This window comes from Solea solea, chromosome 7 (assembly GCF_958295425.1).
Source record: "Solea solea chromosome 7, fSolSol10.1, whole genome shotgun sequence".
NCBI classification, from domain to species: Eukaryota; Metazoa; Chordata; class Actinopteri; order Pleuronectiformes; family Soleidae; genus Solea; species Solea solea.
Genome location: NC_081140.1, coordinates 10,647,599 through 10,672,488, shown reverse-complemented (window position 1 = coordinate 10,672,488; position 24,890 = coordinate 10,647,599). Strand labels below are relative to the sequence as shown.

Here is a 24,890-nt window from a genome sequence, read left to right as displayed (position 1 = left end):
TTTATAGCAGCACATAATTACATCTGTTGTCCTCTGGGGTCAAAATTGACCCCATCTTGTTTGACTGACATTTAAAGAATATACAGTGGAAACTTCTCCCAATTCTTTGTTACACCTTTAATTCCAACTTCATTCAAACACATTGATACCATTTCTTTATCCCATTTGGAATTTAAGGCCAATAAGACCTCATTAACTTCTACCTTGTTTTTGAGTAAATAAATAAATAAAATCATCAATTATTCTGACTATAGTTAACATGGTATGTCAAAGTTGAGCAAGGAATCTGTTTTTTAACCCACTTAATATATTTTTTTAATGGCAGCAAATAATCACCGCTGTGTCCTCCCAGGTCAAAAATCACCCAGTCTGGTCTGACTGTTTCTAAAACATGAAGTATAAATGATCAACTTTTAGTCAACTTTATTCCAACTCATTACCTGACATACAAAACATGTCAACATTCATTTCCATAACATTTAAAGACACCTTAAAAAGTCAAAAGTTTGATCATTGTTATGTTTGATATTGATATTGTTACAGGTCCTTTACAGAGGCAACGATATGCTACATTTTGTGCAAATGTAATATATGGTATATATTTATGTATATGAATACACTATATGAGGTTAAAACATATATGACATACAGTATATACACATGTATTTCTAATAAATGCACATATTCAACGTGTACTATGGATATATAATATATGTGAACGTAATGTCTATAGTAGTAGCATCATACTAGTATCTCGTATGATACAAGTGCGTTGTCTTTGCTCGTCAGATGAAATGAGCTACAGGATAGTAAATCATTTTAATAATAACCTGCAGATGAAACTCGACAATGAACAATTTTAATTTTATTCAAATGATCCTACCTAGAGCAGCTTTAAACAAATGACAAACGTAAATTAAAAAAGCCAACTTAGTAGTAGTAGTTTCAATCTGCTTAATTTGACCTCCTCAGTTTGATTAGTAAAATAAATAAATGACTGGACTGGATGGTATGAAGACACAGCTGACATTTTGTTTGCTAGCCATTTACACAGATGCAAATTAAAAAAATAATAATAATAATTCTCCCCTGCCCCTTGTCATGGACAAACTGACTCAGATAAGACTCCAAAGTAAAGATAAAGATTTTGTTTATTACATGATATTTTAGGTCATGTTTGTTGCTGTTGGGCAGCCATGGAATTCAGAATCAGCTCTGTAAAGTAAAATACATGTGAAGATAGTGACTGGGATCTGATTTAACACAGTGAGTCCCACTCGCAGAGCAGAGAGTGGGTTTGGAAATATCTCAGAGGCAGAGGAAAATGCTCTGCTGCAGAAGACTGCAGCCACCACTGAAATCTGGTGGCCAGTAATTCAGCCACAGCGACCCAGCGCTAAATTTAATTAACACAATTAGTATTATTACATATTTTTCTGCTGGTTAAATACTCACCTCCGAGTGGCTCATTAGTGTCTGCTGGGGCGCAAACACTTGCTGCGTTCCATTAAACAGCTAATAAAGAGTTAACAAGGTGTAATATCAAGGGTTTTCTCCTCGGTGGCAGTTGATGATCCTAGACGCATAATATAGTGGCACAGAGTTACTGTGCTAAACTATCGACTTTCAATAATGAGAAGAGGTGTTGAGTTATGCATCACTGCAGCTCTACCAGTGCAGACCCTCCAGAGCCCAAACAAAGCATGAACTGTTTCATTTGCACTGACCAGAGCCAAGAGGGTGCATTTAATTCAAGTCAATCAACGCAATAGCAATCTGGAGTGGTGCAGCTTTTACAAGGCACTGGGGCCTGGTGTGCATGAATAAATATTTATAAAGCAGATGATAAAGTACTCTGAGGGTTTGTGTTCCATTATAATATTCATGTCAGAGTAGAAGAGGCCTTGTGGCCTCGTGTATTCAGAGGTCAGTGATTGTGGAGTCTTAATCCGCAGTGTACGAACTAGCAATGTGAGGCTACAACCTGTCACAACAAATCTTAAGAAAACCACAAATGGGCTAAAACATTTCAACATTTTATTGATATGTACAGCAGACCTCCACTTTCCACACATAACGAGCCACAGCCTCATGGTTTGGTTATATATCATCGTCCTTCACCGTGCAATACAATAATCGATACACCAGGGCAAATATCAATATTTTAATTAACAAATTAAAGAGCTCTGAAGTAAACTGTCGCTGCCAGTTCTCCCTCACTGTGTCGCTGCTCAAATGAATGAGGGAAACTTGGGTGGAAGTTACCTGGCCGAAGAAAGAGGGCGTTTACAGCGCGATAATGGTGGCGAAGGCTACGTTAAGAGATGCTCTATCCACGTTCAATACATAGACTTTAAGCACTTTGTTCTCTGTGTTGTGAATAAATAGAGAAATCCTGCACTTTTAACTTTTCACGGACGTTTTCTTCAGTTAGACAGATATCGTGATGTATTGCTATATGATTGTCTTGCAATATGTTGATAATCACAGAATCGTTGTATCGTGATATTATTGATACTGTGGACCATGTATTGCGTATCTTATTGTATCATGAGGTCCCCTGTGACTGCCACCCCTAACAAGCAACACTGCCACTGTCATTTATTTTCAATAGTCACTCACCATGTTGTGGCTGGAAATAGTCCCCAACAAGTTTGAATGATGCTTGTTAAAAAACAAAAAATATGGCAGCTGTTTTCAACTAATACTTCTTTTTTTTCTTTCTTTTTTTAAATAAAACTACATTGTGATCCAGATTTATAATATGAATCAGTGGACAGTATTAGCAGATGGAGAAATCCACTTTTTTTCACATGATTCGCTATAGAACGTTGCCAGTCTTAACCAACAAAGACACCACACACATGGAACACCCAGTAAAGTGAGCCAGATCGATCTGCTGCTGCTGCTGCTGCTGCTGTCGTCCATCTGCTTCAAGGTTCAATGGGTTTTGGATTCAGTGATGATTGTCTACATAATTTGTTGCTGCCCTTTTATTATTTCACACCAGTTTGGCCATACTCCTTAGATTTCTTGTAATTTTCACACAGACCTCTGACTCTCTGGCTATTTTCTGTCTCTGTAAACTCTTGAGAGGGTTGTCAGTGAAAATCCATGTCGATCAGCAGTTTGTGAAAACCAGTCTGTCTGGCACCAATAACATCCCACATTCAAGTTCACTTAAATCATGTGTCTTCCCCATTCTGATGCGCAGTGTGAGCTTCAGCAGTTCATCTTGATCATGTCTGAGTTGCTGCCATGTGAATAGCTGATTAGATAGTGGTGTTAACATGCAGTTAAACAGGTGTATCTAATAAAGTGGCTGGTGATTGTATATGTAAATGTGTGTTTTTAATTGTCCTTTGCTCAGTGCACATCTGAGCACTTACTGGCCTGTTAATGGACCCTGAAGAACAGGAAGTGGAAAGGAGTCTATAACAAGCCACTGGAGACATCACGCTGTACTCCAGAGAGCCATTAGCCATAGTTTCCATTTATTTATCCATACACCAACTAAAGGAGCACTGGCAATAGCTTCTTGCTAATTGCCAACAGAAAACCGTTAAGGCAGCTGGGGAGGTTCAACCCAGCAGCACACTCCTCTATACTGTCCTCCCTGATGGGTTCCACTCTGTTATTTCCGATGATGCACGCCGGGAGGAAGGAGATACCTCTCTCTTGACAGGTGGTCAACACACATATGTATATATATAGATAGATAGATGTAGCGCAAGAAGTTAAGTCACATCATTTCATTTGTACCCATGGGATGATTTGTTTTGCAGTTTTAGGACAGTGGCATCTGTTGCGGGGATTTGATAATCAGGTGAGACGACCAAGGATGGAGTTTCTGGAGTCAGAGATGAGTTAAGTTGAAAAGCTTTATTGGAAACAGCTCAGATCTGAGGAGAACTGAGACAATGCCAAACATGAACAAGGAGATGTCAACAGTTTGGGCATCCTCTATCATTCTGCCTGTGAATCCCAGAGTTATTGTATATCTGAGGTTTTGGAGAAAAAGGGAGAGGGGAGAGACGTCAGGTCAAGATGTCTGGCGCCTTCCTCTGTGAAACCTAGAGTCGACGTTGGGGAGGACTGCGTAGCTGAGTTATCCGTCCTCTGCCCCAGTTAGGTTAGGTTCAAGAAAGATATAACGAGGCATACCTTGTAGACAGATTATGGATGCCAGGGTTACACAGAGCTGCATCTGGCCTTGTCCTGAGTTTGTTAGGCTTGTGCTTTTAGGAATGTGAGTTGCTAATTTAAAGAAGGCCGAATAGTAAGTTTTTCTCTTACAGCATCCTACAGAAATAAACACATCACAACAAGATAAAGATACAAATATAAGAATTTACACAACAAGTCTTTGAATATATGTACACTGACATAAGAGTCTGGGAGCCGTTGTGTCACGATGAGAGCATGTGCAGGGTCTGCGGGAGGAGATCATCGTGGTGGACGACAGAGTAATTCATCTTATTGGAGATTGTCAAATATTAGTGCGTACCTGTTGTTGTGCAATGAGTGACCTTGTGCTATGAAAACATGCATTTCATAGATTCTTTGGTGTCATTAAACAAAGCCTTGTTCATGCAGGACATGCTAGTCATATGCCCCAGCTCAGCTGACAGTCAGTTGACCAATCACAACCTCTCTCTCAATGGACCATGTAACACTCCTCACTCATTTCTTGCTACACCAACGCTGCCTCACAGTGCTGCCACTGGCAAAGCATTGCTTCTGCCACCTTTCCTGTTGTATGGGAGTTTCCTGCATTGCGGTTCCTGTTTGGATTAGCATGCTGCTTGGCAGCATGTAAAGAGCGGAGCCATCATCTCCAAGTATAACTGCATTTCCATTTGTTACAATAAGTGGTTTAATTATGTTGAGAGTGTTTGAGACTGTAAACAAACAAAAGGACACTGAGAAATGCTCTGGTGTTTTAAAAGATTAGATTCTGTACAATATTAATCACTACTTTTGGAAACTATGGCACATATTTTTATATATATTATTTAATTCCTTCTCAAGGCATTTCATTTGGTTATGGAAGGTGAACGTGAGGGACTGGTGTTTGCCTGGTTTGGTTTTGGAGGTTTTAGATGCCTCCAAACAATATTAGCACACTTAGTGGAGCGTAACTGACACCCATTGAGTGTAAACCCCAGGGATGGGTATAAGGTTAAGCTGGAAAACACAACACTAAATGCCAGTCATATAATAGGCCTCTCATTCTGCCCCTGTCCTAATTTATTTAATAGCCCCCTGCCTGCTTCAGTGTCAGGTGTTTGGTGCAAGAAAACGGAATGTGGCAGCAGCAGTGATGAAAGCATAGGGAGAGAGAAAGAGAGACGACAATCACTTTTCTCACTACCACTGGTGAGATGTGATTTCCAAAGTGAGGATCTGTGTCAGCCATCTGGTGATAGAAAATGGCAGGAAACTGTGTCAGCATGCTATTTTCAATAATGCAAGAATGCATGCTGTCAACATACAGTATAACGGACAATTCAAGAGGAGATTTCTGTGAAATGGCAACTTCTGTGCTCGTTGTTCATGATCTTTCATGCAAGTCCTACATGGCAAATGTATCTCTCAAACATGAAACAAGTCCAAGTCTGTTGCTTCATTTTTTATCTGACACGCGGCTTAATGACACCATTCTGCCTAAAATACTCATCAGGTTAATGTTTGTGTGCATGTCCAGTCCCCGCCGTCTTTGTTACTCTTGATCCTGACCTCTGACCGCCCCTCTTCTCTGATGATGTCCAGAGAACTGAGGCCACTGCAAATAACAAATATGTGAGTGCATTTGTTTTCAGTGGAGTTTGTGTTCGCAGTGATTTAGCCACTATGCCATTCTCTGGGACTGCAGTCATATTGAGCTAAACGAGGTTGCCAGCAGCAATAAATCAAGTGTAAAAGTATAAGACCCAATTAGAATGTGCATTTGCCCCCAGTAAAATGAAAGAGTATTTCCCATTCAATGAAATACAAGGTGCTACTGCTGCTGATGCTGCTGCTGCTGCTGCTGCTTCTTATGACCTTTTCTGTTTCTTTTAAGAAACTTTCGGTGGTGGGATGTGACAAATGATTCATAAATACTTCAACAAAAATCACAGCAGCATCCAACAAAACCCTGTTTACTCATTGGCACAGATTTCAATTGAATGCTGTGGCATTATCAAATAATGATTATGACCTCACATGGAAGAAAACTCATTTCACATCAAGAAATGAGAAAGAGAAGGCATGCATATGTGTTTGTTTGTTTGTTTTGAAGACACATGTTTTTTTTTTCTTACAGCGCCAATGGGCATGTCATCTATTTAATGCATGGCGACTCTTCTAATAACAGCAGTGCTGCAGAAACTATACAGTGTCAGGCAGATTCATAAAGCTCCACCTCAGCTCCATCCTTTACTATTATGAAATGCAAATGTTATGTCACCCACTTCACGCAGGGATAAATCTGCTCCTTGCATTACTACACACACAGACTCGACACCACATCAGTCTCATCACAGCACCAGCCACATAGTATTAATATGCTCTCCAGCGTTTGCCATCCAACAGCATTTTATTTCTTTTCCATGACTGGGGAATTAATTGAGTTGTGGACGCCACAACATATGAAATGGGGAAAAAAAAAGTAGGCATATAATGGATTGTAGCTTCACTGGAAATGGTATTAGACCAAGGAATGGACTATAGTACTGCAGTCTGATGAGATATTGTTGGAGAAGAAATACTCCCATTGAGCAAATGATGGACATATTTTTTACTTTCAGTATGTGAGGGACTGTGGGAAAAAGGTAGAGCTACATGGACAATGAAAATCCTTTCTCAAAAAAATACTGAAATTAATCAACCCTGGTGACCCTATTAGTGCCAGTCATCTGAAACATCCCATTTAGAGTCCTTAAAAGTCCACCACGTTTTTCTATACAGCTGAATTTTCAGGTTTTCAACTAATTGAACCAAAGGTGGACCACCAAGTGGTGTGGTGATCAGCAGCACTGTTCCCTCACAGTAAGAAGGTCAACATAATGCATGTTTTGTTGTGAGTGCATAGGTGGTCCATCTTCCTATGAAGTTCAAAGACATGCAGACAATAAAATGTAGGTTTATTGATGACTCTGTATATTGTTGTAGGTGTGAATGTGAGCATGAATGAGAAGGGTTAGGGTTTTCCTGTCCAGGCTAAACCTGGTGTCTCTCTCAGTGTGAGCTGAGACTGGGTAATTACAGACATTCTAGGTCTATTTTCGGATAATAACGAGTCCATCTTTTGTGTTGGTATATCACAATCACGTCAACCGAAATTTCACTCCCTGAGAGAGTGTTTGGCACTGAATCAACTGTTACAGAAGGGTGTACTTAATATAGCCCTATTTGTAATCCTCTGCAATCAACTTTTATTTTGAACTTAGAATTTTCAAGTATCCATGTGTTGTAATTGGTATAATTTATAAAATAATCGAATGCCAAAAAGACAAAAAAAATCCCAAAAGTTTTGCTCAAAACTCTGTAATATATATTCTCAGCATCCATATAAAAAGAAAACCATAGTTACATAGTTTAAAAAAAAAAAATGCCAGTCATGCAGTTCAACCACATTACATTACTCTCTAGCTTTACAAAAAAAATCCAGTTATACTATACACATTTTCATTTGTGAATATCATACATCTAAATGATATACTGTTTTTATTAACACTGCATTTACTGCATCAAAATAAACATAATTCAAACTGTGGTAATTCTCCTGACGTTCTTGGCGTTTTCCTCTGTGTTTTCCTCTGGCACACACACCTGGACCTGGCCCTGGACCTGGCCCTCAGTGTGCAGAGACTGGCTGCTGGAGTGCACAACATCAGGGGCCTGCTGGAGAACACCATCGCATTTAGTTCTGTTAGTGGTAAAACACCAGATAATGAATGTTTCACTGGAGCATAGATGAACCACAGACACGGAAAGGGCTACAAACATGATATGCAGTTAGTTTTTTTACCCTTTTTTTTAATATTTGATGATACAGAAATGGCAGCAAAACTAATCAGAAATGCACAACCTGGTGCTCTTGTCACAATTTATTGTTAATTAGGTCATAAAAGGTTATAAAAGGACACTTATGTGTCAACGTGTGTTTATACAATGTACATACAATACAATGTACATATTTATTGAACCTATTTATATTGATAATTAAGAAATCTATATACAGTACAATAAATAAATAAATAAAAGTGTATGATCAGCCTCAGCTGTATCTGATTACAGCTTTAAGACAGCCACTGCCATAAAGGCCAAACAGATTGTCCCCCACTGTCAGTACGGTAAGGTCATATCCTATTAGCAGACTAAGAGCATGAGTTCATTTCTTTAAAGACGGCGAATCAGAGCTAAATAAGCTAAATAAACCAGTCCACAAGAGTGCAGTTGTCTCTTTGCTTTTCATTATTAGACAAGTTATCAAGACAATGCAGAACATTATCCAAAATCAATGTTCCAATCAGTTACTTAGTTACAGGTCAGGCCGAGAAAACTCCCAGCGGTACGATAACCTCTTCAGCAACGATGTGTTAGGATCATGTTTGGAAAATGACAATGATTTTCTTTTTTTTCTATCTCTCTTTAAAGCTAGTCGTAATTGCTCACTTGTAGATCAGCAGCTCCCACCTGTTCTCATCATCATTAGGAGGTAGCACAAACACTGGATGCATTATACTCTCTCTCTCGCTCTCTCTCTCTCTCTCTCGCTCTCTCTCCGTCTTACCCTACGAAAGCTGGCAAAGTCCATCTTTCTACGAATTTCCATGATAAGCTCGTTGTAATCTGCGTCTGCAGGGTGGAAAACAGTGATTTAGTCCAATCTAACCTCAACCCTTTTGAGCAGCAATAGTCCACTTTAGACTTAAGTACACCGCAGTAAAATAATGGGTCAGAGATATATTTCACCAACTATATAATCACACTCGTAAAAGTACTCAATATGTTTTAAATCGGATTGAATTCGTGAAATTTGGAAATATGTCACAGTTCAAAGTTCACTTGGCTCCTTTTTATGAACAAAAAGAAAAGAAAAAAAACGGTCTATTTTGTGACTTCTGCGCAATGATTGCTACTTTATATCACTACTAAAAATGTGATATAAAATGAAACATAACTTTGACTTGACAACAGATAAGACAAAAAAATAATAATTTTAAAGCCTGAATATGTGACCTATAAACACACGCCCCCAGGATGTCCATATAAGCAGTTGTGTATTATTCCCACAGCAATTTACCAGGGGTGCACCTGCAGCACTGATCCGTGCCGCGTGAGCACTAAGATTTAAAACACAAATCATATGATATTACAGCAAACTATCTTGTGATCTGTGCTACAGTCTCAAAAGACAATATGTTTGTCAAAGTAGAATAAAAACAATGAAAGAAAGATTTATAAATGAGTAGCAGGCTTTAAACAAATATTTGTCAAAATGTCAATTATATACATACTTTTGTGCTGAAGCTGACTTCTGCAAACGTAAAGCTGCGGTTTATTGGAATAAAGTGATTGATATTATTGTGTTGTACAGTTGTAGTTTGAGTCAGCTGCCACGATGAACTACAGTGTATGTTGCTCTCTCACCTGTGGGGCCATCACTAGAATATCCCAGGTTGACCTTCCCCCTCGTCGCCTCAGCAACCAAGTCTCTCCCAAACACTGATTGGTCGAGCCTGCAAATGCACAAATGAACGGTCCGATGGAAAATATAACCTTTAGCTGAGATTTACAGAGCAGGCTGTTTTCCTTTCTCACAAAGCTGCAGTATGAAAGGGTCAACTGCATTGTTGCAAATTGAACAGCATCAATTTCCACTGCATTTTATTAGAATTAGATTTTGTCAGACTTCAAGTTGTTCAATGTAAAAGCTATCAGACATATTTCTCTATATAGTATAAAGAAGAATTTTGTTTTATTAATCCCCTTAGGGAAAGTATTCCTCTGCATTTGACCCATCCTAGAATAAGGAGTAGCGGGCTGCCACACTGAGTAGTGCCTGGGGAGCATTGGGGGTTGGGTACCTTGCTCAGGGGTACCCCAGCCCTTTTTGGCTGGGTGGGGATTTGAACCAGCGACTCTCCGGTTACAAGCCAAGTTCCCTTTCCACTTGGCCAAGGGCTGCCCCTGTATAATGCATCTTCTTAATAAATTAAGTTGGTGCAAAATGTAATGGCCATGTGTCTTTGTGCCTTGGTATCAAAACAGCCAGAACAAGAGTCTTGCAGGTACACTCACTGACCACTTTATTAGGAACACCTGTTCAATTGCTTGTCAATGCAAATATCTAATCAGCCAATCACCTAGTGCAATTCAGTGCATATATGGGCATGTAGATATGCTCAAGAAAACCTGCTGAAGTTCAAACGTGTAATGTGTCATGGTTGTTGGTGCCAGACAGGCTTCTCTGAGTATTTCAGGAACTAATAATCAACTGGGATTTTCATGCAACCATCTGTAGGGTTTACAGACAATGGTCTTAAAAAAGAGAAAATATCCAGTTGCAGTTCTGTTGCATTTTCACCAACCAATGTATGCAGAAGACCATCTCTGAAAGCACAGCATGTTCAGTCTTTGAACCTTTAAGATGAGCTACAGCAGTAGCAGATCCCTCCTGACACTTTATTAAATGTCCCCTGTACGAAGCTGTGAGTGGAATTCACAACTTCTTCTCCCACAAAATGTCTCTTTCACTTTAAACTCTGCAGTTTTTGTTAAGTTCATTTTGTCTTACCATGTGGTCTCCTGTGGGCTTGGATCTGAAAGGTAAAAGGAAAGTGGTGAATTAAGTTGACAGGATTATTATGAGCCATCATCTGCTAACGTTATTATTCTCACTGCATTGACAGAATAACCATTGTGCTAGCTCGGTGCATCTACATCAATATGAATGCTGTAAAGCTCCCACTGTTTATTAGTTTTGGGCTCTGTGCTAATATCGTTGCCTCCAGTCAGTTTGCAACTCAGCAGAGTGTTAATGACTTTTTTAACATGGCGTGATGGTCGTCTTTGCTAAAAGGTCCTCCTGGCCAGAAACATAAGAATATATAATTGTGCAGATGGTGTTTGCCTCAGGAGAGTTTAAACTGTTCCTCTTTCAGAAGGAGATATTGTCTTTGTCATATTTTAAATCCCCTCTGTCTTGCTTGTCTTTGAGGATGACTTTATTACATCCCTCGTATTTTTCCAATATTGTCAAAGCATACATTACTCCCTGTTGGGATGGATTACACTTTGTGACTTGGAAGCGATCCATTTCGTCGAACATCCTCACAAAGTTATGTGAACTTGCTCTGGGGCTTTAACATAAAAGTTACAAGACTGAATCAAGGACAGTGCTGTAGAAGGTTTCTGGAGGAGACATGGCCACACCTGCTTTATGATAATCCCTGAGCACTAAACCATGGTCATGTTTTGCAATGGTCCAGAATCTGTCACAGGGATTACACTATGTTTAAGTGTGTGACTCTGAGCCACTGTTATCTCACACACACAGGGCCCCTCTCACTCTATGTCCTAGAGCTGCTCCAACACACAAGGGCAGTGGGTCCCCAAGACCAGGATTGAAAAACCTTGTCCTAGAGCAATGATCATCTCGGAGATGGCACTCCAGAAACATCTGTAGAAATATCCTGCTTTCCTGGCCAGTCTTCACCCCCCCTTTACTGCCAGATGTTGTGAAGGTATTGACCTTTCACTTGGAGTGGTGTCAAGAGATCCAGCCATATCACAAATATTCCTGGTTGAAACATGAACGCTAAGAGAGCTGCAGTGAAGTCGTTGCACTGTGTGGTGATTTTAGACACATTTATACCATTTCCCGACTGGCATTTCCTGGCTTTCAACTTTTAAGGTCCAGTGTGTAAGAATTAGTGACATCTAATAGTGAGGACCATATGGACCATATTTACCATATGGAGCCACCTCATGGAGAAAACGGAGAGGATCGTCGGTTCTGTTAAAGGGAACGAACATAAACCTGAACCAACTTCCAAAACAAAGAGAAAATAGTTAAAAGATTGAAGTTTCAGTGGAAAGAGTTTTCACTTTTATCTGGCATAAACCACATGGGTCAGGGTCTATTGTTGTACAATATCGCCTCATTTCTCCATGTTTCAATTGCTCTAATAAGACTGTACCCCTGGTGCAACCAACAACGTTTCAATTGCTAGAAAACCAATAATGAGACTCACCGAAATCTCATTTTTCTGCAACAGCCTTTATAGATCAAACACCAGCAGTGAAAAGATTGATGGTCTTATTTTAGAGTGGAACATCTGTCACAGATTTGGGTTGGTAATTCATTTAGGATATTATTGGAAAACACAACAACATGGACGACTACTAACAAAACAAATGCCTTCTGTTACTTATGATTCCATGTGGACGGCTCCATAATTATGCATCTTTCAAATTCTAAGGGAAATATTGAAAGAGAATTTCCACTCTATAATGGGTGCAATTATAGGTGAAGTAAAGCATATGGCAAAACTAAAAATGAGACCTTTTTTTTTACCTTATAGATAATAGTTATTTCATAGAAAAGTCTCTTTTTTCTCTGTGCATGTGTGGGTGGGTCGGTAACTCTGACAGTGGAGTCAACAGGCTGAGACACAGCAGGGGTATGGAGTGATAAAACTTGTCCCATTAATTGGAGAAACAAGTCATGGACAGACCAATTGACAGTAAACAGAGCAATATTACATGTGCCAGTACTCTGTAAAGCTGCTTCATGTACTGCACCTGATTAGCTGTACAATCCAGCAAAAAATAATAATAATTTAAGTTGAACATTAATGACAACCTCCTAGTCTCACTAATTAAAAGTTGCCTTGCACATCCTGTGCTCCTCTGCAGTAGTTGTTCAGGGAGATGATTTTTTTTTTTTTTTTCTCCCTCCTGTTTTCATTTTCCCAGTTGTTTTGGGAGACTGACTGTCAATCCTACAGTCACGCTGAGAAATAACGCGTTCTGCTGACAACTAATGTTCCACCTTTGTCAGAAAAAATACTGTGTGCCCTTGGTGAAGGCCAGCACGGGCCAGTGCAGAGTCACAGCATGTAACCACCTATCTTCTTCATTATAGTTTAATCACAGTGTCTTCACTTGGAAAGGCAGGGAGGGTGACATTTACTTCACCTAGAGCAATTTAAAGAAAGGGAAATAGTGCCTACTTGCTCGTCTCTTTTGTCTGTAGCAGAGGATAATGGAGATGCAGAGCAGGAGGAGCAGCACAGCAGAGACGGCGCCGGTTACCGCCAGCGGGACTGTGCAGTCGTGTTCCTCCTGTACCACCTCTGCAACTGAAGGGAGGAGGAGGAGGAGGAGGAGGAGGAGGAGGAGGAGGTCACATCACTGTTTTGGTATAGAAATGCTGAAGCACTGCTATTATTCAATTACAGATTTGAAGGCATAGCGTGTAAAGAAGGCTGTGTTTAATTTGCAACGGCAACAACAGGAAAGTTGTGAGTGATTTTCATGAAACACAGTGACAACTACAGGTAGAACATAACATAATATAATATAAGATAAGACAGTCCTTTATTAGTCCCGCAGTGCGGAAATTTACGTTGTCCCAGCAGGAACGACAGTAAGGATAAAGGTAATAAATATGTGAAAGTACAACGTGGATACAGGTATGAAAATTTAAAATAGAATGTACATTATAGACAGTTACAGTATGGGCTTGATATTTACAGTACAAATAAGGATAAAACACAAGATATTACACTTATGTAAAGTATATTATATATATTGCACGTAGGATGAGTAATAATAAAACATTTTAGTATTTGTATTTTGAAGCTGTGGGCCATTGATGGGCTGTGATTAGATTAGATTATATAAACTTAATTCATCCCTTTGGGGAAATTCAAGTATCCCATAACTCCCATTGGATTAACAATACATCCAACCAAACAAACAAACAGCAATAAAACAATAAAAGTTTAAATTGCTGGCTTCATAACATCGGGTAAGGCAGAGAGGACAGTGCAAGGAAACAAAGTCACTAAAACTCATGCAGTGTTCTCCCCTTCTCTTCCACTCCTCTGCTCAATAATAATAATAACATTGCTGAGTGATGATTCACGAGCCTCGTCAAAAAATTGAGGGAACACAGTGACACAAAAAAAAGGGACACAATGAAAATAGCGAGAGTCACACAAAGGACTGAACTCAAACAAAAGAGGTGAGAGAAGTTCATGCTCCCCGTGCATATGCAGTGCACGTCAATTAATGGCGGCGTTACAGTCTCACCCACTGTCAGACGGACGCCGCTCTTCAGTGGTTTGGGGAGAGCAGACACGGAGGCCAGACAGTCCACATGAGAGCTCTTTGCTGCCGTCACACTGAGGTTGCTGCTCACAGTGAAGAGGCTCTTCCCCGACTCTTCACTGCTGATGTTGTATTCACGCTGGCTCACCTTCACACCAGTCCGCACAGAGAGAGCACTACAATCATTAACACCATGCGATAGCTGTATGTACGGATTTAATTACAATATCTACTTCCTGATAGATTTTAAACACTGAAGAATTATATTATATTTTGACTGAATAACTGTTTTGGAATGGAAGGAATAAATACTTAAATTTTTGGAACTTTGGAGAATCATCAGCGGCAACCGGTGTGGCCTTTTTTGATCGCAAAGACGCTATAAACATGATGGATATGAAGATATGTCTAATACACATCTCTCAGATGTAATTATGTTATAATTATTTGTTTTAACCAGATACAATTTTACCTCTAAAGCAGTTTCTCACAAAAGGTGTCCCTTGTAGACACTATTACCTTGTGGTGATGTCCCAGTCTGAATTCCAAAAATAGCACCATGCTGGGGTTTTGTAATTAGAAATCCACATACATGACCTGTAACTATGCTTTTGGTAGCTACTGGACAATAGCAGCTGTCAGGCACTCTGGTGTCTACTCACATGAGCCATGCTATTATTATCTATTATCTATTTTTCTCATAGAGACCATTAACTCTGCTGAGAAAGGTTTATTGTTGATGTAAAGTGAGAAATAGGCTCATAGACTTTTCAAATTGAGTTACTTTTGCAAGAAGCGTTATTCAGACATATTCAGTTTTTTTGTCACTTCCTGGTTGTGCCTCATCAAGCAAACAATAACATGCAATGATTTAAAAGCATTCATCACTATGGTACGATGAGTTTCCAGTAAAGCTACCTCGTGGAAGGAAAACATAGTTTTGACTTTAAAGGGGCACTACAAGGTCTATGAATTATTTAATACTTTTTAATAAAATACATTTTACGACCTCTTTAACTTCAGTATCAACCAAATATACAGTAACTTAGTACATTGTATCAGGGTCAGATACAGCTGAAGGTAATATGAAAAAATGGGTATTGTTTGTGGGTAAATTGGCCAGTCGGTTTTCAAGTGTAAAAATAAAACCGCTGTGAATTATATATTATTATTCAATATATATGTATATATATATATATACATATATATATAAATACATATATACAGTATGTGTGTATATATATACACATATACACACACAGATTAGTCTGTATGTAGATTAAAATAAGCAGGGCTCTAGGATCTCTACAGCACAGATTATCCTATATTCTCAGAGTTCCCTTTGAAGTTAAGAAGTATGATAACAATGAGCGTGTCCACCTGCACGTATGTACTTACCGTTTTGTTATTCACCTGCCACTGCAGACGGGGTTCAGGGTGCCATCCTTCTGCTTGGCATTCAAATAGCACCGACTGCCCCTTGAAAGCCAACTTGTTGTCCCCGGAGACTTTGACAGTGCCTTTTTCTGCAATCAGAAGAACATACTTTCAAAAACACGAATTGTGCTCTTTCTTATTTTTCATGTGCCTGCACACATGTGAAGTACGTGCTTGTGCATTCCTACATATGCACGAGAGTAACCGTGTGCTTTGAAATTCATACAGCTGTGTGTATTTATCTGTCTCTCTCTCTCTGTGCTGCCTCCCTGGGGATTGCTTTTCACTTTTCTCCTTTATCTTCTTCCCTGCCATCCAAATAAGCCACTTAAGACCCTGACAGATACAGTATCTCATATAAGAAGCCTTTTGTCTGGCAGAATGAAAGGTGGTGGATGCTACAGACAATTGCTATAGACAGACAGATAATTACAGGAGCTTCAGTGCTTTTTCGAACCGAATGACATGCCTGTGCTGATTTAGGCTCGAATCCTCTGATGTTTTGTGCTTATTATTGGCTGCCTCTTTTCTCCAGCTTCCTTTATTTGATGTCTGATTTGACATCATAAGTATTGTTCCATCCAAATCTTACAGTGACGAGTCCAGCCTCATATTAACTGAGTGAGGGGTGCAATCAAATTGATTCTTCAAACAAGGTGTCCTGCGGGTTTTAATTACTGTAATGGGGAAAATGTAAAGAGTTTGGGCAGCAGTGGAAAGCTGAGAGGCAGGGAAAGCCCGAGCTCACTCTAGATGCAATGATTTTTGTTTTCAATGGGGAAACTCTACCTCGAGAGTAGCCTATAAATGCAACAGAAGACCTAGTTTGATGAAAGTGTGGGATCAAGGGAATAGTTGTCTTGTTTGGTTCCTCTGTGGGTTCTTTATTGGATGAGCTTCGGGAGCAGAACGTGCAGAGTAGTTATGATCCGTTCGTGATAAATAAACACAATGTAATGAAAAAATAAAAAACACAGTGGCTAACTAGTAGTACCGAATATTTCCTCCCTCACTCGTTTGACATTTCATATGAGTTTGACTTGAATCGGATAACGTCATTAAAAGGCGACCAAAATGAAAGGGTCCATTACCAAACGAGAAATAATAATAATTTGTTTGATTTTTAAAAGCAAACAGTAAACATACATTAGATTGAAAGCAACCACGTTAATATGCTATATCCTGAAGAAAAGTCTATCTCCTCCTGGAGCTGGAGGGGAGAGCTGATAAGGAGTGTATAGGGGAGGTCAGGTCAATCTCTTGTAGAGCTGAGTGTCATTGGCAAAGCAGTAGAATGAGATTCCATGCTTGCAGATGCCACATGTGACAGTGTGGGGCCACGAAATATGGAAATATGGATTTCAATGGATTTAGAGAGTGTCCGGAACAGCTCATTTTGGCTAATATTAATACACTACTCAACAAAATGTATATCATTGCACTTTTTAGACATTTCTATAGTCTATCACATATCTATGTGCAGGACTGCAACTCATGTGTGATGACATATAAGAGGTAGTACTTCATTGGTGGGTGTAAATTTGTTCACATGAAGCAGGTCACTATTCCTCCACCATTACCACATGCACATTCACTCCTCTCTAATTTACTGCAGCTCTGGTCATCGGCAGAGCCCATTTACACTCAACTGCACATATTGATTTGATCAAGTGGAAGGTTTGCGTGTGTGTCTGAGAGAAATAAGCAGCAGCAGCAGCGTGTGGCAATATTTACACCATCTTCATATTGGACAATTAAAGTATGGGGTGTGGATGATAGCATCAAGTCATGCAGTCCACTGTGGATTTGTGGCTCTATTCCAACACTATATTTGAGGTTGCAGCACACAAATCACAGGCAGAGTTGCTGACTGTTAACTGAGCATGCCAAGACGCACAGTTAATTCAAAGGCTGTGTCAGGCCGTATGATCCTCTGCATCCAGACAGGAGGGTCTGATTCGCCATACACTACAGTTAATGGCTGCATATGTCAGTGGGGATTTGTGGCACTGGCAGCAACACGGGCTCTCTCCATAATATACTTGAGGCAAAGGGTCATTGGTTTTTGTTCCCCTTTGCGTTTTGCAGAGTGAATGTTTCCAAGATGATTTTCTTTTTAGCTGACCTCTTGGTTTGGTTTGTACATACTGTTATATGAAGTTGCAAAAACATGATGTAGTGGCCGACAAATTGCAATGCCGTTCACTTGTTTCTCTAAATACAACGTGACGGAACGAGTCGCGTCACCACCAAGAGAGACGACGAATAAAGAATTGTGTTAATCGGCTATTACACAGACCTTCATACAGTATATTCACACAATTTTTAAAAAATAAATTCACCAAGATTAAGCACCCAGAATACACAATTAAACTTGTTTAACCACCATTTCCCACTGTGTCAGTACAGTGAGTGGTGAGCTGCATCAGGATCACTTATTTCTTCCTTGAGCCAGAACCAACATTTCCTCTAAATCCTTTACTAAACATACAAACACTAATTATTAAAACAGGGAACTGATTATAGGCCATTTCAATATGTCATGTTCATTTTCGGTTGTGATGCAGATTTCATTGAAAGATCCACGTTTAACATTTACTTCAAACTGATATACTGTAGATGTCCTGTTAAATCTATTTTATGAAAGACATTTTATAACCTTTCCCTAAAATGAACCTTTATGTACAGTGCCTCATTTTTAAATCAGAAAATCGACTAATAACTATGGGGAAATCCAACATTTTAGACGGTTCACACTGCAGTTATTCCAGCCCTAGATAATGGAACTGCAGTATTGACTTTTATCGTAGCTCCACAGCTAATGTGTAACCTGGTTACAGAGGAGAGGAGAGAAGAACAGTGAGGTCTGCTGTTCCTTCTGACTGTCAAGACGTCCAGTGGTTTCCCACTGATATTTATGTGTGGAGGCAAATCAATTCCCATCCTCGACACCACCCACACTGTCATTAACTGTTACAAGAACCATCAAATAAACGGTTACTCCACCACACAGACCCAATGATTTCCCACCCATGACATGCGATGTGCGACTGATCACTCAGGTGCTCGTACAGATACTCATATATTGAAACAAAGGGACTTAATTACGTGGCTCTTCATTGTTGAGGCAAACCGTGGTTGTTGTTTTTTTTTCCTGACTCTTTGTGTTCTTTATGTTGTCAGTAGAGACAGCAGAGTGTGGGTGGGCAGCGTCAAAAGCGGCTACACAACTGTGGCTTCATCCTTTCATTTACTTGTATTCAACAAACTGCTTCATGCCTCATCAACGTTAAAGCCAATGTGTTCCTGTTGCCCCTCACTGCAGCACAGAGGCGGATGGGGGCAAAAAAGGGTTTATCCCATCAAACTGTTGAGCGTCCAAATATTATGAGCAGTAGAATTTATTTCTGAAACTTTTCATGTCCTTTGTGTTTTCAGTCGTACACATACCTGTTTGCAGCTGTCTCACTTTACTAGCACAGCGTTGCTGTTGTCTGTCTTAACGTTTATCAAATCACTCCCTGAGTCCTTTATTTATTTAATCTTTATTTAACCAGGCTGGTTGTACAGTTTCATGTACAGTTTTATTCTTATTGTTGGGTACCTCTTTTCTTTATATTATAATCTACTTCCCTTTTTATTTTTATTTACCTTTATTCCTATCTTTATTTAAATTTAAATTTAAATTTTTGTACCTTGTACAATCTCGACTGACGAATAAACACATCTTGAAATCTCTTGGACCCATTGAGATCAAAAGATCTCTTTTGCATGAGAGACCTGGCCAAGAGGGCAGCAGCAACATTACATTAAAAACAGCAGATAAGATTAAAGTTACATAAAACACTTGCACACAGACAATGTAGACTGAAACGATATCACCAAAGCTTTGAACTCATTCAGTGTAACGAGGGCTTGAATTTTAAATTGAGATTGTAATTTGTTGTATTCTGTGCTGAAAATCGAAATGCTTTTTTGCACAGCTCAGTTTGTACTTTGGGGACAAAAAAAATTGCAAAACATAGATTGCGCAGATTATGACTTCCAAGAAAAATGGAGAGCATTAATACCCAGAATGGTTTTGTAAATAAATACATACCAAAGACTGAGGCGCCGCGTCGGGCACATAAAGACACATAAATACTGAGAAACACAGAGAATTTTGTGGAGCTGAGAGGCTTAATCAGCATTGTGTGAACTCATTGGGAACTACAGCTTTAAGTATTTCATTAAATACATAGCGACATAGACCGGAAGCTCCAATTAACGCTGTGTTTGTGTGTGTGTATCTGCGTCATTACCTCGTTTATGAAACCCTAAAGTTTCAGAACAAACAGTTCAGCCACTGCTGAGAAAATAGTGTTGTATTGTTTTCCTGGGCTCTGCGAAGCGGATCGGCACTTCCCTATGCTGATGATGTCATCAGAATCCCTCACCACTCCTCTCACCACTGTAGCGCCTCCTGGTGCGGCACTAGTCCAGGCACATCCGGTTGCGTACATTTAACCGCAGAAGAAGAAGAACTACTCTTGTTGTAGCTGCTGAGATGCAGAGCATCCACCGTGCCAGAGGGGGAGCTGTGTATCTGAGAGCTGGCCTATCTATTACGTCACTTTCAGGTACCTGGCCAATCACAGGACAGTGGGAAAGCTCTCGTTGGCTGGCCAATCACAGCACAGTCCACGTTCTGGGGGTGTGATTTTTTGCTTGGATAAGCAACATGGCGGCACGGGTGCATGCAGCGGCTCGAGGCTCTCAGCTTTTTAGGTTTGTTTTCGTGTTTACACTCTTTGCACACACTGTACTTTTATATTTTTATATTTTGTTGGGTCTTACATTTTGTTGTGTCTCATTAAGTGTTAAGTCTCTTGTTGTGTCTTATTTAAATGTCCTTTCGTTATGTCTTAAGTCCTTCGTTATTTTTGCTATTTTATTTTATTGTGTACCTCAAGCCGGGAGTCTCTGCAAAAATTTCATTATGTCCTCATAATGACAATAAAACTTCTTGATTCTTGAAATCTTGAATTTTGGTCGGAAACAGCGCGGCTGATGAGCGGCTCGTTTGCAGCTAGTAGGTTTTTAACCATGAAAACAAGTTAATATATGTAAGTAGACCTCCATAACTAGCATATATGTGTGATACAAGCATTCGATGTCACCTTTAAACCAGAACCAAATACCTGGACCTGCACATCCTCCACAAACAAAAACATACATTCACAAATGAACATACAGACCTTGTACAACTAGAGTCGCTGATGTCCTTTCAATTCCCTGAAGATCACAGGTCACTGGTCCCTCGTCGGTCCTCTCCGTGCTCTTCAGGACAAACACCCAGCTGTCTCCCTTTGAGGCGGAGCCGGGCTTGGCTGTCACATTACCGTTGGTGGACTGCAGGACTCCGTGCACCTTAGAGATGGTGAGTGCCGCTGTGCCATTCAGCAGCCACACCATCACGGTCCACTGGGTGTGTGAGGTGCTACAGGTAAACTGGGCCTCCCCCCCTCGCAGGACAGTTAGTGTGTCAGGTGACAGCTTCAACTGAGCTCCTAATGCTGCAGGACCAAACAGAGACAGACATTAACCCATTGTACAGCAGTATGCATCATTTGAAAAATAAAAATCAATTAATGAACTGAGCTTCTGCAGTGAGATACAGAAATAAGACAGAAGGCAGAGGCTGTCTGCACAAATCCGGACTAAGAGAATTGAGAGGAAACTTTTCATGGGTGCTCCTTGGTGTTAACAGCCAAACAGGCAGTGACATCAGACTTCCCCCACTCCTTAAGTGAGCCTGCAGAGCTTCATGAAAGGATGAATCATGTTCACCATTTGCAGCTGTCTTACTTTACTAGCATAGCTGTTATGTGCCACATGCAGGGCCTGAATCCACCTGCCACAGTGGCTTTTTACCAGCCTAATTTTTTGTGCTGTAAATAAAGGTGAAAAACACAGAAAATGCATAAGCAACTCGTAGTCCCTAATTTCCCTCTAACCCGATTACAAATGGATTGGACTTTGCTTTGTCTGAGCCACACATACAACAGCACATTTCTTCTGTACTAATTTCAACTCTTAATATCAGAAAATTACTCATAAGAAAGACAATATGTCAGCACATAGTAAACCAGATATACAGGATAGCAAATCATTTCACTTTCTTTAAATATGATTTCAAACCATTTAAAAACCTAGACATTCACATTGATTTGAGCACAAACTGAATAAGTCATTGATTTTTTTTTTAATTATTAAATGGATCAAATGAAGACTAGAGTAAATATACAGTAGGTTATTGCTTCTGTGTCTAAATCTTGCCATGAGAGAGGAACCAGTGTGTATCACCTTAGGATACGTTTGTTGGGACATGGAGAGCATGAGAGATGAAATGAAAATAAAAGGGGAGACAGAAAAAGAGGAATTCATTAGACCCTGTAGGGATAAAGAGACAAAGACGGAGAATTCTCCCTGACTGAAAAACAGTAACAAGAAAAGGTGAGTGTAAATTCATGTGCGTAGCCGTGACTTCAGCTGCGTGACTGGGACTAAAATAGACGCAAAAGGATGTGAGGAAACATCCATCGTCATCAACTGCTCACTAACTGCACGCTCACAGAGACACATCTTCAATTAGATTCCAGCAAATCGGGAATTTAATATTAACGACTAACTGTGAAATATGTCATAACGTGTTTATGCCACGATACTCGGGGTGATGGCTTGTTGGCGGTGACCTCACTGGGTTACTTTCTAGAGCCAGCATGCACTCTCATAATTTATGCATCGGTTTAGGGGAAATGGTCTGAGAAGTATCCAGCCCCAGCATATACAACTATTTATCCAATTCTTCTTATTGCCTTCAGCGAATGGCAGACTAATGAGGATCATTTGTGTTTTCTTCTTTTGGGACCATGAACCTGTGACTCTGAAATCACATGACCACTGGCAACATCTCATACATTTACTTCTGAAAGTTTAGATACATCATTAGACCTAATTATTCTAGTGTCTGTGTGAAGGATCGCCCATGAGACACACCAATAAATGTGGCCATTAATACAAACACATCACTGGCCTCTGATACATTAAACGAGCTGCTGTACTTTGTTGTGAGCTGAACTCTCACCCTGTATCCTGAGTGAAAGTAGGAGCACCAACAGTTGAACCACCATTGTTCAACGCTGGATGGCCCTGAAATGAAAGGAAATTAATTCATTTGTTGATCTTAATCTCCTGGTTTATAGCCAGGACAGTAGAATTAATCCAGAGATGGCAAAGTTGGTGTTATGGATGCTTCACAAAATAATTTATTTGACAACCACAGGAAGAATTGTAGATATTAGGATCTTGTCAACATTTTTCAGCTGACTGAACGTTCTATTTGTATTAAATGATAAAGGCAAGGCAGCTTTATATAGCGCATTTCATACACAAAGGCAACTCAATGTGCTTTACATGAAACAAACATTTAACAGTAAGAATTGGAGAAATAAAAAACAATTTAGAAAAAAAGTGAAAAAAATTACATTTTAATTAATTAATTAATTAAACATAAGATTGCCGCATATAATAATGATGAAAGATGAAAATTTAAAGTGCTTTGAAAGAGCTCAATCGTAAGCACAGGAGAAGAGAAATGTTTTTAACCTGGACTTAAAAATGTTCACAGTTGGGGCTGATTTCATTTCTGCTGGAATAACGGTCAATTTAACTGATATATACAGTAGAAATACTGTTATTTCCAAAAGGAAAAAAATGCATACAATCAATCATATGGTTAGTAAATCAATATTTGGCTTAATTAAAAAAATCTTGTTATTATAATACATCTTTGTACATGCATGCCTTCCAACACTGGATTCAATTCATGATTTACCAATATAGGAGGCACAACATGAAGCAGTAAAGCAAATGAAAGCAACTATAACTGCACCTAAATGCATCTGTTTATGATACACAATCATCTGTTGACTCTAAAGTTCATGTCCAAAGAAGAACATCATGTATAGTATTTCTGTTTTGTAGTATTGCAAAAAATACTGGTCACTTCAGACCAGAGAAATATTCTAAAATCACTTGATCTTGTTGCTGTTTTTTTTTTTTTTTTTTACATATGACATAAAATAGCATTACTCCTGTAATTCAAGTTCAGATTAATCGTACAATAAATAACTGTCTTTTGTCTGACTCACCTCAGTGTGGTATCAGTGTGGATCGATGTCACATAACTGGGGAAATTTGTCAACAGTGCTGCTTAGTCCTTGTGCCTGGGGCTCAGTCATGTCACCCAAAACTGTCCTGTTAAATATTACCAAAGTCAGTGGGAACTTTGTCCATTGCAGATGTGAGAACACACAGTGTGACTCAGACTGCAAACAAAGCCCCTTCAACTCCCCAGTTCCCAGGGGCCCTGCAGCTACAGGCCCCTCCCTCTTCACAGTTAAGTTAAAATTATTATACATTCATGTGAGAGTAATGAAAGAAGGGTGACAACTTTGTGTTTCAACACTTTGCCAAAGCATCTTTCCAACAGGAAGTCAAGTAAAGTGCATCAGTGGCAGGGTAGTGTTAATTTTTATTTCACTGTATTTAATACATTTGTTCATTCACTATTCAGATGAGAATTCTTCAGCCACAACAATAGAAGTTGGTAGGTAGTAGGAGTCCATGATTAACAATCTATAATGTAATTTAAATCCAAGTCAAAAACACACGAATCGGACACATTTAAACGAGTCAAGCATTCATTCAAATAAACATTTAGTCAGTGATTTGGATTTTTTTGGCTTGTAACCTCTAAAAGAAAACAGTGTATTGTTGGAAACCTTGGAAATCTGTGCTACCACCCTAAAGAATTAAAGATTAGAAATAGAATTAGAATTAAGTCCACATACGTAGCTGAACTTTGTCATTTAGTCATATTTAATATTTTCTGTCCTACGCCGTCCTGACATCTCATGAACCCTCAGATTTATAGTCAAGATTGGAGGGCACCCAGCGCCTACTACTAATGATGTAATATGTATAACGTCAGACAATGGGATTTTCTAAATTTACTTAAATTGTTAGTTCAAATTCAAATCAGTTAACATTTACAAGTTTCCATTTGTTTTTGTTTCAGCGCT

At 39.4% G+C, this 24,890-nt stretch overlaps 1 protein-coding gene across 3 annotated transcripts; it reads right to left on the bottom strand.

Annotated features, from left to right (window-relative positions):
* Nucleotides 1–6,614: 6,614 nt before the first annotated feature.
* igsf5b (immunoglobulin superfamily, member 5b) lies at nt 6,615–24,108 on the bottom strand. Of its 3 annotated transcripts, none has more exons than XM_058633226.1 (10): nt 23,958–24,108; nt 22,892–22,956; nt 21,003–21,320; nt 15,727–15,854; nt 14,311–14,476; nt 13,227–13,355; nt 10,787–10,811; nt 9,640–9,728; nt 8,780–8,844; nt 6,615–7,887 (listed from the first exon to the last, which is right to left on the bottom strand). In XM_058633226.1, exons 2-10 carry the CDS (start codon nt 22,935–22,937, stop codon nt 7,750–7,752), a joined length of 1,104 nt encoding a protein of 367 aa, XP_058489209.1. In that variant the 5' UTR covers nt 22,938–22,956; nt 23,958–24,108; the 3' UTR covers nt 6,615–7,749. The 3 variants fall into 3 exon arrangements, with proteins under 3 accessions (XP_058489209.1, XP_058489211.1, XP_058489210.1); XM_058633228.1 differs by having other exon boundaries at nt 15,742–15,854; XM_058633227.1 differs by having other exon boundaries at nt 6,616–7,884.
* Nucleotides 24,109–24,890: the final 782 nt, after the last annotated feature.

What these genes read in the sequence shown, in the direction of transcription:
- igsf5b (XM_058633226.1), bottom strand. Translation starts at nt 22,937, where the DNA reads ATGGTGGTTCAACTGTTGGTGCTCCTACTTTCACTCAGGATACAGG. An exon ending in CGGCGTCCGTCTGACAGTGG is followed by an intron (nt 13,356 to 14,310) that starts GTGAGACTGTAA and finishes TCCTCCCTTCAG; the next exon opens with TTGCAGAGGTGGTACAGGAG. An exon ending in ACTTTGCCAGCTTTCGTAGG is followed by an intron (nt 7,888 to 8,779) that starts GTAAGACGGAGA and finishes GGTGTTCTCCAG; the next exon opens with CAGGCCCCTGATGTTGTGCA.